This window comes from Etheostoma spectabile, chromosome 18 (genome assembly GCF_008692095.1).
Source record: "Etheostoma spectabile isolate EspeVRDwgs_2016 chromosome 18, UIUC_Espe_1.0, whole genome shotgun sequence".
NCBI classification, from domain to species: Eukaryota; Metazoa; Chordata; class Actinopteri; order Perciformes; family Percidae; genus Etheostoma; species Etheostoma spectabile.
Genome location: NC_045750.1, coordinates 816,900 through 829,434, shown reverse-complemented (window position 1 = coordinate 829,434; position 12,535 = coordinate 816,900). Strand labels below are relative to the sequence as shown.

The following is a 12,535-nucleotide window of genomic DNA, read 5'->3' as shown; positions in this document are numbered from 1 at the left end:
CCCAAACCTCCGGTTACAGAGACATCAACCTGAGTCAGACCCTGAAAACATATCTCAATCAGCGATGGGTGGATGAGTGATGAGGTCCTACAGAAACAGTTTTGGTTATTTCACATGAGAGATTTATGCCTGTGATGTTTTCTCACTGCTTTTTTCTTCTTCATTAGTCTAAACTGGGCCTGTCTCAGTTAGACAACAGTGGTTTCACATACTTTGAATCAAAATGTGATGTCAGTTCATCAGAATGAGAATGAGACTCTCAATCATATCTGATCAAACCGCACCCACACAGCCCTAAAAAAGCCCTAATAAAGCCCTAATAAACATCACCTAGAGATGTTCTTTCCAACTTTATCTGTGATTGTTGCTTGTTTAGTCATCAGTATTTAATATTACTGGCAAATGACGCGCCAACAACTGATGTCGATATTTTACAATAGCATATAAAATAACAATTTAAAAGGGGTAACTCTTGGTAATGAATCTCTCCCCTCGACTTTTCAGAGCTTTATAGTGAGTTCCAGTGCAGCTACTTTCAGTAAAAAAAGCTCTAAAACTCCACTGTACTCTACCTGCTCAACACCAAAGAGCAGAGAAACAGTTAACAAGTATTTGGTGAACATAGTAAAGCATTTAGCAGCTAAAGAGCCAGATATTTCTCCCAGGAGTTGTAGAGACCAAAAACGGAGCTCAAAGGAGAGTGAATATTACCCCTATTCTCCACTGGGTCCGACTGCACTGCATTCTGGGTGCATAAGTCAATGCTTGATAATTCACCAGCCGTATACGTCTCCTCTACAACACCACGGGACACGAGATTCATCTTGGATGTGGAAAAAACATAATACTATTTTATAAAGGACAACGCCGGGGGGGGGGTGGGGGGGGGGGGGGGGGGGGGGGGGGGGGGGTACACACAAGGACATTGCATGTGTGTGTGCCATATTCCTTCCGGCTGTGGATAATCAGAAAATTGAGTGAAAACAGGCATCATGTTACTGTGTGTGACGCTGTGTAAAAGAAAGTGTTTTGAGACTTTTTATGGGTCAGCTGACGGAGGTCACATTGGTGTGGTGTGTGGTGTGTGTTGTGTGGTGTGGTTGTGTGTGTGTGTGTGTGTGTGTGTGTGTGTGTGTGTGTGTGTATTGGAGAGCAGCACCCACCCATGGACAGTATATAAGTTAGTAACAATACAATAGTGTGCAAATATGGTGAAGTGATTTTAAACACAATCAATCAACATAATGGCAAAAACCGTAAAGAGTGAAATAAATGGAAATTTAATTAAACGCATCATTTCCTATTCATGCCAATAAAGAATGAAACTGAAATCAAGCTGTGTCGAAGCTTCAAATGTAGAATTTGTGTTCACGGCCAAACATTTACACAGCAGCTTTACTCAGAAGTTGTTGTTGTACCTTAACATGGTTCGACGTGACTTACTGATAGTAAAATGCTACATTTAGTATGTTTAGTGACCCATACGAAGGCACGGAGTGCAAGTTTGTCAGTGAATCCATCAGTCTGAGAGGCAAATGAACAGAGCATCTTGTTCCTTTCACTTGGCCTCTGGACGTTAACAGGAGCGAGCTGACTGACAGGCGCAGACAGAGTAAGTGAGCCAGCAAGGCTCCAAACAAGTCAAAGCTATTGTGATTTAGAAAGCCAAAAACATAGAAAGAAGCAAAGCAATGCACAGCAACCACCGGAGCTATGCAAACACAACTAAGACACCTATGTACCTGTGTATGTAAAAACATTCTCTTGCACAGGTCCTTTGACACATAGCAAGTTAGCCATTGATAGAACATTAACCTTCACATTAAACCTTCATTTTAAACCTACAATAACCCCTAATCTACAATATGCCGCTTTCCTCACACAGATGTTATTAATTCTTTTCAATACAGAACAGTATTACTTTAACTTGTACTGGACCCTACCACTAATTTGAACCTTAACTCAAAACTGAAGATAGGCTGAAGCGTGCGTGCCTGTGTGTGTGTGTGCGTGTGTGTGTGTGTGTGTGTGTGTGTGTGTGTGTGCGTGTGTGTGCGGGTGTGTGTGTTTTAATCCAATACCATGTGCCCCCCCACTGATGTTCAGCAAGGCTCTGTCCCAATACCTCCCCTTCTCCTAGATACTTGCCATAACCCTCGTTTTTTGCATGTTGTCATGTAGGGACTTTACTGTCGAGGGCACTCAAAACCAAGTGGAAGTTTTAAAGGGGGAAAAATGGGACAGGGCCTAATATAAAAATATATCAATCTCACCTCAGGCCAAATGTGTGAGACTGCTCGTATTGAAACAGGGAATGGATCTTTGCATCTGAATTCACAGCAATCAGCCTGTCAATCAGATTGTGGAGGGAAGTGAGAGGGTGTGAAGAAAATACAGCAGTTATGGTGCAAACTGTGGTATTTACGATGTGTAAGATGAAAAATGTACATCAGCCTCTGTGGCGGGGGGGGGGGGGGGGGGGGGGGGGTAAGGGGGGGGTGTAGGAGCATGCCTTTGTAAGGGGAAACCAATGCATGGGTGGTGGTAGAAGGCAAAATGAAAAGTGCAAACATGCCCTCAAATGGCTGAAAGAGGCATTGCATGAAGTTTGGACAACACAGTGTGAAAATCACTCACAGGAATAGAAGTTGGAATCTCTCTCAGGGAATATTCACGTTTGTTGGCCAGAGGCTGCCGGCCCGTGAGCTCCCACACCGATTGGGAAGAGGAGAGCAGATTGACTAAGGACAGGAAGGACTGGAGAGACAAAGAGTGAGACAGACAGACAGACAGACAGACAGACAGACAGACACGGGGTTAGAGAAAAAGAGTGAAATTACAACCGAACTCACAACTGAGATGATTTTAAATTAAGTTGAAACTGTGATCCAGCTTGTAGCCATTGGCTATTTTCATCCAGATTTAATCAATTTTTTTTATTACTTATTGTTTGTGTTTTAATGTGTTTTGGTGTTACACTGTATGCGTGTATATTTTTTAAATACTATACAAGGGATTGGTTTTGAAACTGGATAAAAAACACAAATACTAGAAAGAAAGGATGATAAAAGAAAAACGTGATTGCTCAACTTGTCAGTAGATGTTGATATTCAGATGTTCACAGTATATTTTGTCCATGGTGGAAATTTGAATCAATACAAAAACAAAAAGGAATTACAACACACAAATTTTTAAATTAATACCATCAAATCTAAACAGAAGAGTAGCCTGAACAATAATAAACCAAGTCCTCCTGCTCTCATCACTGAATCAAGGGAAAACTCATGGGAATCAAAGAAGAACAATGACACACACATTAAATTCAGGTTTGTAAATTCTACTGAGGAGCACGAGAGACAACAAATTGCAAAGGTTGTAAAATATATATTTATATATATATATATATATAAAAAGTACAGTATGTTTATCTGTAGTCGCTGGTTTTATCTGCTCCTGCGTGTTTGATGTTCCAGGTTCATTACAAGCTTCAACATGTTTTATTATCCGTCGGCTTGTGTTTTTTTAACACAAATGAATCCAAAATTATGAACTCACAAAAAGGTGAAAATGTTACCGATCCCCCGCTTTCAGGACATTCGAGCGAATTTTCAAAAAATGTGTTGCAATAAGTCTGTGCTACATATTTAGGGCACAGTTCACACTTCAACGGCTGTCTGTATTCACTTGGATAGTTTCACTTAGACACAACTGCACGCACACGCACACACCTTGAGGCAGCTCCTGTCTATGGGGTCCATGGGTGTGGGCTTGGGACGGACCACCCCAACGTCTTCACTGCCGCATTCAAGAACCGACCACAGCTCTACGACCAGCGCCCGGACTAAACCTGCAACAAAAGCCAGTGGTGCATGAAGAAAGGCTAACCTCTGAACTAACCTAATTATTATTATTATGCATGTGACATTAGTAAAATTGAGATTGCAAGCATTACGGATCTAACATTTCATCATGCAACAATGGTATCTCCTTTATATTTACTTTTAGGTTTCAATGTGTTTATACAGCAACATTTGAATATGTCAAAAATTAGGATAACACATATATGACGACTTATATTAATTTTTGGGGCATGTATGCCTTGTTGAATAGGAGACAGTCAGGATGGAGGGAGAGAGAGCGAGAGGAGGGGAGGGGGAGAGGGGGGGTCCTGATCCAGATTCAAACCATGGAAATTGGGATTATATAGTAAACGGCATTCAGCTACCCAGATGCTTTTAAATGTATAATTTAATTTTACACTTACAAATTGTATTGGTTGTATGCCACTACCTTTCCCTTTTTTCCCCACTTAGCAATGTTATGTTCCAGATATGTGGAATGTATTCAGATGTGATTTACTATGCTATATATATATATATATATATATATATATATATATATATATATATATATATATATATATATATATATAGCTACTCTTTTCTGAAATAGACATCAAAATCTGATTTACATGGCTCTGTCACAGCTACTCAAATCAGATCTAAATTTTAACATGGGATGAAAGCTTTATGCATCACAGCTGGCAAGTGTGTGTTTGTGCCAGGTTGTGCTTTAGTACCTGAACTGAGCAAAGCTGCCACCCCTGGAGCAGTGGCTGCCACCTGCGTCACCATCACCCCATATCCAAACTTCTCACAGCGGCTCACCTACAGAAAACACAGAAACCCCATGATACCCTAAAATATTAATAATAAAAATATACTTTACATTTTTCGTTTTTGCATGTAATGTATAAATACAAAATGACAGGTTTGGATAGTTAAGACAAGTAAAGGACTAATGTAGCACAAAAAAATGTGTGATTCAGTAAGCAAACTCTGATATGACACTACTAGAATCCTGAAAAAGCACAATGGTTTCCTCTGTGCAGTACTATCTTTTCTCAACATCATTTATCAATCTCTGTCCCCTGTATCTGACCTCTCAGTATCTACTCCAGCACCTACCACAGCCCCTGTTCTCCCCGTCTCTCCTGACCTCCCAACCCCTCTTCAACACTGCCTCCTCTCCCAGTTTGACCCGGTCACCCCCCCCTAAAATCTCCAAACTCATCAGTTCTTCGCAAACCCACTACCTGCTCCCTTGAATTCCTCGCTACTCCCCTCCTGAGGTCCTGCCTCCCAGTCCTATGCCCCTACATCACAAACCTCTCACTGTCCGTTGGAACTGTCCCCTCTGCCTTCAAAACTGCTGCTGCCATCAAGATGTGTTTCTCCAAACCAAATGGTAACTTTGTAATTCAATGAAAACTAAAATCTAATTGATGGAACGTTTTGAGTGTAATGGCTGTTTCCCCTCATCCTGCATCCTCGCTCCGGGGTTGGCTCACTGTAACTCAAATCAATGTGGCAAAGAATCACTTGAACAGCATATTACTTCAGCAAATTGATGCTATCAAGAAGGATTAAATACCGAGCCACTGCCAAAAGGTAATTCTTACAGGGTTTCCATAAAAGTGATGAAACAGTTCCATCGAACTATATCAACATCAGAGCTTATCAGCACTTCTGCAGTAAAGTACGAGTCATATGAAAGTGGCAACATAGAGTTATACGACTGGCTTACGTAACGTGAAATCTACTACAAGGGATTTTACAATTAATTAACTAACTATCTATCTATTCTGGAAACATCTGGAGTTCCTTAGTAGTAGTTGTAGTAGTAGTATAGTAGAAGTTAAGCACGTGTTGGACTGCAGGATTAGAAACTAGGTGGAGAAGGGAATGAGTAGTACAGCTCCCTCAATACCACAGCTGAGGTGCCCCTAAGAAAGTCATTTAACCCCATTTAATTTAATACACTGAAGCCTTTCAGCAACTATAGTTGCATTGGGAAGTTTCCACGTTTGACTGTGAAGGGCGTTGCTGAGAACATTTGACTCCACAAACCTACAGTCTATGAATAAAAGTTGATAAATAAAACAAAATTGGTATACTAAATGTGAAGTAAAAGGCAACATTTTGAACAAGTATGTTTTTATGATGGAAAAAAATAGAAAAAATATATAATTGTGCAGCATTGTGAATTACAGTGTTTGTAATTACCTGTAGTTTTTTAGTGAAGCGAGAGAACATGTAGCAGAGACACTCGTTGATGGCCCCTGTCTGCTGGAGCAGCAGCAGGCCTTTAGGAGTTGCAGCAAAGTTCAGCAGGCTGTCCAACAACGTCTCCTCCCAGATATGCCTGTTCCAAAGTCAAAGAGAGAGACAGAGTAATAAGTAAGTCCAGCAATTCCTTACACAGGTGAACAATCAGGAAAAGTGCCTAATGTACAGGTGGTAAAAAAGCTTGTTATCCAAGAATTGTTAGTATAGAAGTATTTGTGGTCAGATTACCCCAAATTGTTATTTTCTTTATTGCATATTTCTCTTTTTCAGTCGGGAATCACCACATGAGATCCTTACATCTGTTATTTGTGAGGTTAACTCAGTTGTGTGTGGTCTAAACGAGCTCTGTTACGTCCTGGGACAAGAACTAGCATTAGCATAAATCATTAAAATCTTCTGACGATGATGAACACAAAAGGAGATATGTACCCTTGAATATGTTGCATTGCATCCCATGTGCAACACTGCTTAGCTATAGGAGGCCTTTTCATGTGTTACTGTTAGAGGTAAATAAATGGTGGTGTCTACTTTATAGTCGCTTCCCAATCAGCAACCACACAGCGTCTGAACTCTAATTCAGATCAACACCTATTCTGCTGCACATACTGTAAATGGTTTAATGGATACAAAAGGCTCCTAATGCTTGGCATTATTTTTATGTGGGTAGTTTGTTTACAATTGCTTTCACAGATGTGTTAATATTGCACATACAGTACGTTGGTATTGGTATTTATTTAGGTGTTGATGCATGATCTCTTAAAAATCTTCTCTTGCATGTAATATATTAAAAAAAGGTATTAAGTATGTTTACAAGCTTAATATCAGAGAAGGGAACATGCTTACTGTAGGTGGGTTTAATTTACATATCCCAAAACAGTTTATTAACATTTTGTTTTGATAATTCTGTCTCCAAGTAGCTTGAAGATGCGGTGGAAAAGCATCCTTCTGTCTTTAAATGTCCGAGTTCAGTCTCTGTGATACTCGTCTGCATTATGACTTTTCACTACTTAATAAACTGGCCTCACATGTTCTGCACATCCTGGGCGGATGTTTCAGCCGCGGCTCCCGGTACAGGTGTTGGAACTCTTTCCAACAAGGAACTGGTCTAGAAATAAAAAAGTTAGAAAGAATTAAAAAAATACGTTATTCATTTATGGGCACATCTGAAAGTAACAGATTAATATGGACATTTTGGACATATTTTTCAAATATTTGTGATTTCCATTCTTTGACTCACTGTACTCTGTAAAATGCTGCACTGTTGGTCTATAATCAGCCTTTTATGCATTGTCTTGATATTGCAATTCTTAACATCTATAATTGATAATTTAACTATATAAAATAAAACATTCGTGTTCATTTTGCTCATGTCTCAATGGAATACAGCTGCATTTAAAATATTAATATTAATCTGGAAATATGCAATCTCTTAGAACTCATTGTTTGAGATAGACATGCATATTATGTTAGAGCTTGGTGCATCTTACTAAAAAACTGAATGAGGGCAGTAGTGGACTGAATTCACTTCCTTTACTCTGTGCAATAACACTAAGAAAGTTTAGACCTTATAGCACCATCTGACAACAATGGAAATCAGGGTCAAGACTGTCATTCTGATCCATCAAACCTTTAACTGTTTTCTCCCTGTGAAGCAATTAAAATCACATGTCTCCTCTGGGGGGCATGTTGATGTCTTTTTATAACGGGTAAACTGAGGTCAATGTTGTTGGCATGTAACGCTACAAAAACAGGAGGACTGGGATCTGAGACATCATGTAGTACGTGTTGTCAGTGCATTTGATTGCAGTACTGTGCGTGCAGGCTGATAATTAATAATTAACACATTCTGGGTTGAGTCAGGAGCAAGTGTTGTATACTGATGCCACAATGTGTCATAGGAGTTAATTTTTGACGCGCATGTTTTGGAAAACAAAGGCTTGAGGCGGGCCAGTATGCTGCACAGATATCTACCAGACAGTAATGACGTCTCCTACCTGGCGCCCGGATAGCTCAGTTGGTAGAGCGGGCGCCCATATAAAGGAGGTCTGCTCCTCGACGCAGCGGCCCTTTGCTGCATGTCATCCCCCCTTCTATCTCCCCTTTCATGTATTTAGCTGTCCTGTCACATAAAAGGTCTAAAAATGTCCAAAAGATAATCTAAAAAATAAAAATAAATGATGTCTCCTACCCGTAGCAGAAGCAGTTTCACTGCTTGTCTTTTCTGTTTTTTCCTCTGTATCTGTATTGTAACAGGAGTTATTTTTGGTTTTGGTTGCACATTCAACTGTCTGTTTTTGTTTTTAGTACTATATTCTTATTTTATAACATTGTTGTGACAAAAGCAGCATTCTAAAATGGAGCAGATTACAATAGCTTTATAGATAGTATAACAGTTTAGTTAGTTAATTCCCTCCATTTGCAAGCAGTGGTGGCACTTTTTCTACTGCAGTGAATGAATAAAGAGAGAGCACGGCATTCATCAAGTAAATGAAACATGACCGAAGTATTCTAGCCAGTGAAACTCATCATTAGACATGGACACCCCTCCATTAGATATTCTAGAAAAAAAAAGATTCAGATACAACCTCTATCTTCCATCTTTTATGATGTTTTTTATGGGGGGCAGGGGGGAATTAGTCAAGCAGTATTCTTCAAGAAAAGGATCTAATTTCTTGCTTTTACTGTACAGAATCAGCCTGTAATAAACAACCAATTCCATACGGCAACAGCAATATTATGATGCTTAGTTGTATTTCTACTGTGTTTCATAATTAGATGTTTAACATGCATATTGTTTTTGTTACACCACATAGTTTCAGTCTGCAAGATCCTCAGGTAAATGAAACTTTCTCAGGCTACTGTCTTGATTGGCTTTTAAAACTAAGTCATTGAATGCACCTTGTTACCCTGTTTTTTAAAAAGGGGCTTTATAAATAAAGTGTCCTTACTATGTGAAACTGAAAAGGTTGATCAGTGTTATATTGACAAATTAGGTGCGGGTACCTTTTTCCATGCAGCAGCTACAGCCTTGTGCAGGCCGTAGGGTCGAAGCACCTGCAAACCCTCACAGGTGTTGTACATCTGCCTACAGACGAAGATAAAGGCTCCACACGATGTATGGGACGTGTCGGATTCACGTAGTGAAGACAGATCCTTATCCAGCAGCCTGAGGGTGAACTGTACAATGACATCAGCGGCAACGGCTCTGCAAATGAGACACAGAGACATTTGTTGACATGAGACACAAGAAACAAGATTTTTGTAAATGTGTACAATATGAGATGTGGTGCAAAGACAAATGGTACTACATACCAGTATATTTCTTTATAATTGTAAGTGACCCATTTGTATTGTTTCTGCTTTTTTGGTGTGGGCTAGATCTCTAAATGCATTGAGTGGAGGCGTGGTGATTAAACAGACTTATAATCTTCATCTTTCTTTGTATAAAACATCCCATGGTGTATCAAGGTTATCTTGTTGAATGAAAATACACAAAAAGATTTCTGTGTCATTGCTTATGTACAAAAAGAGACTTAGAAATTCCCTGTGAATACTCCAGTTTCTCTGTTTTTTTTCTTTTTTGTTTAACTATACTTCTAAACTTATTTTATGTACAATTTTGGACCACTAATATTTAAAAACGTACTGGTGATTTTACATGTTTACATTGTACCTTTTGAATGTCCTTTGGGTGTAGTTTTTACATAAAAGACTTTACAAGTTTCTACCACACCCTCACCTGTATTTTATATTTCTTTCATGCAATTTTTATTTGTGTGAAACAAATAAACAAATGCTAATTTTTATAACATAGTTCTCAGAGGAGGTGCATACAGGATTGATGTGGATTAAAGCACGTTAGTCAAAACAGTTTATACTCCGTGATAACAGCTTTGGTGAATGTATTTTTGCTAATTCACAACAACAAGCTGCTGTTTCAGGTTGGGCAGACTGGTCAAGGTCAGCCAATTACACCAGAACACAAAACAAATGTGAGGCCACTGAGTGACCCTGAATATCTTTACAGCAAAAACTCAGAAAAATAATGTTTTATTAATGAGACTTGAGTAGATCAAAGATATACTCGCAGTAATGAATAAACCAGCAACATCTTTGGGTTTAATCTGCTCTCTGTGCAGAACCTGGAGGATTTGTTACGCAAACTTAACTTTATATTAAAGTCTTCTTGCTAACTCAGAAAAAATGTAATTTATTCCATACCATCAAAGATACAAAACACACAGTATTTAATCAGAATTCAAATCACACCATCTCACCTCTCACTGTGGGCCACAACTAGATTCTTCTGGTATAAGAAAAGCGATAATCCTCTGTCAGTGTTTGCGATGCGAGCCAGAACATCAGCGATGAGAGTCAGTGTTGCTGAAGGAGATTTTAATTTAGCCTGCAAACCGTGGAGAATAAACAGACAGAATTACCCAGCTGTTTCAGAAACAAGTGGAATCCCAGGAGGGATGAACACACATTCAAATTAGAAATAACATTAAAAACTTTGGCAATAATGGAACTAAGAAAAACTATTATGTTTATTTTTTATAGGCTGACCAAACTGACAAAAATGATCCCGCTGTGACAAGTTAACAGCTGCTCTTTAGTGTCCTAACATGACAGTAACAAACATTTTAGGATTCAGATATGGTGTTGGAATCAAGGTTAAAAAACATGGTTTGGGGAAATGGTTGAGGTCATATTGAGTAAATATGGTAAAGGAATGCATTTAATGCTGAAAGTTAAAATTAGAGCTACTGGTCAGAGAATAAAGCAAGTTGATGGATGATAGGGTAAGGGCCGAAGCATTATTAATGACTTTTAAAGCTGCCATAGTCTAATATGTTGTGACACAGTGAGACATCTTTAAATCTGACCATTTCCCGGAGAAACACCAGAGAAAAATTAAATATTCAACATCTTGTCCAGATTCAAAACTTAGCAGTTTGTAGTGGTCCTTGAAATAAATTTTAGATCACTAGGATGCTACAAACCAACATATTTGTGATATAAAAAGTTCAATGGCAAAAAGACAGGCGTGTCAAGGCTCTGTCATTACAATATATGATTGGACTTTATTATTTTTAACATGGGGAGTAGTTTACCTGCCTACTGACGAGCACCAAAAGCTCAATATTAAACTTTCTATGCGTTTCAATTTTGTATTTATTAAACTATGAATCATGTTTGTGGTATGTAGCTGCCACCAATATGTGGTTGATTCTACTCATATCTTTATTAAAACAAATGTGAGTGTATGTGTGTGTTTAGTGTGAGTGTTTTACCTGCTGTCCATTGAGCAGAGCTATAACAGGAGCCAGCAGCGTCTCTATTACAGGCGTCTGGTAGAGACACTCTGCAGCGCACTCCGTCCTCTCACACAGCATCCACAGCACCTCCATCACCAGACAGCTGGGCGACAGGGAGTCTGAACACACACACACACATTTAACTGAATTACATGCATCTCAATACATCTTGCAACATTTATATAATTTAAAACTGACACTAAGCTCGTTGTCTTGCTCGTGCCCCGTTTGTTGATAACCTGGGAATCCAATTTCTAACGATGCTTCTACCTGGATCTGTGATTTTTTCCATTTATATGCTAGACACACATAACATTTATACATGGTCATCGTTGAGTGTGTTTGAACCTGGATTGTTGCATTTGTTGCTTTTATGTACAGTATCAAATCTGATCACCAAAGACACAGGTTCATACAGGGTTAGGGTTTTTATACATAGGCTAATTGTACTGGATATACACATTATTGAAACCCTGATTGCTTTTAGTAGACTACTGTGCCCCCGACCGATGGAGGAGGACAGCCGTGATCCAGGGATTACTGGGATGTTAGAGCCTACATTTTCTGTAGTCTTGATTAGGATGTCACATCCATTTAAAAAGGTTGTAAATATAGTTCTTAAATAATTAAATTGTAGCATACCACAGTCAACTTTAATCAACTACAACTATAATAGTAAAGTAAATTTTCCCACATCCTAGTGGGTCATGAAAATGAAATGCATACAAAAACATTTTAAGCAAAATATTACCTAGATGTATAATTTTACACAGAAGTATGTGATGATCATGTCATGTATATGCTAAATTAGGCACCTTTTTTGGTCCAAATCAGGCACTGCTCTGTTCTTTTACTTGTGTTAAATTTTAAAAGCAAGACAGTAGTATTTATGCCCTTACTTAAGTAAAAGGATATGAGTAGTTCTCCCACCACTGTAAAACTTATAATAAAGAAATTTGGGACATTCATCGTCACTGGGAACGATAATAAAGCTGTGTTCGAACACTCGATCATTCTTTTTGTGACAGTGTACTTTTACTTGAAATTTTGCTCTTTTTTTCACACACACACAGAGAGAGAGAGAGAGAG

General features: G+C 38.8%; 1 protein-coding gene across 2 annotated transcripts in view; it reads right to left on the bottom strand.

Annotated features, from left to right (window-relative positions):
- The window catches only part of tbc1d32 (TBC1 domain family, member 32), a 73,173-nt gene that overhangs the window by 47,459 nt on the left and 13,179 nt on the right, over positions 1–12,535 (bottom strand). For both annotated transcript variants that reach the window (XM_032543038.1, XM_032543039.1), the window contains exons 15-23: positions 11,423–11,565; positions 10,406–10,533; positions 9,132–9,333; positions 7,154–7,233; positions 6,066–6,204; positions 4,580–4,667; positions 3,729–3,847; positions 2,637–2,757; positions 2,274–2,361 (exon numbers count right to left, since the gene is read on the bottom strand). In XM_032543038.1, the coding sequence (XP_032398929.1) occupies positions 2,274–2,361; positions 2,637–2,757; positions 3,729–3,847; positions 4,580–4,667; positions 6,066–6,204; positions 7,154–7,233; positions 9,132–9,333; positions 10,406–10,533; positions 11,423–11,565 (1,108 nt within the window). The remainder of the gene's footprint in view (positions 1–2,273; positions 2,362–2,636; positions 2,758–3,728; positions 3,848–4,579; positions 4,668–6,065; positions 6,205–7,153; positions 7,234–9,131; positions 9,334–10,405; positions 10,534–11,422; positions 11,566–12,535) is intronic.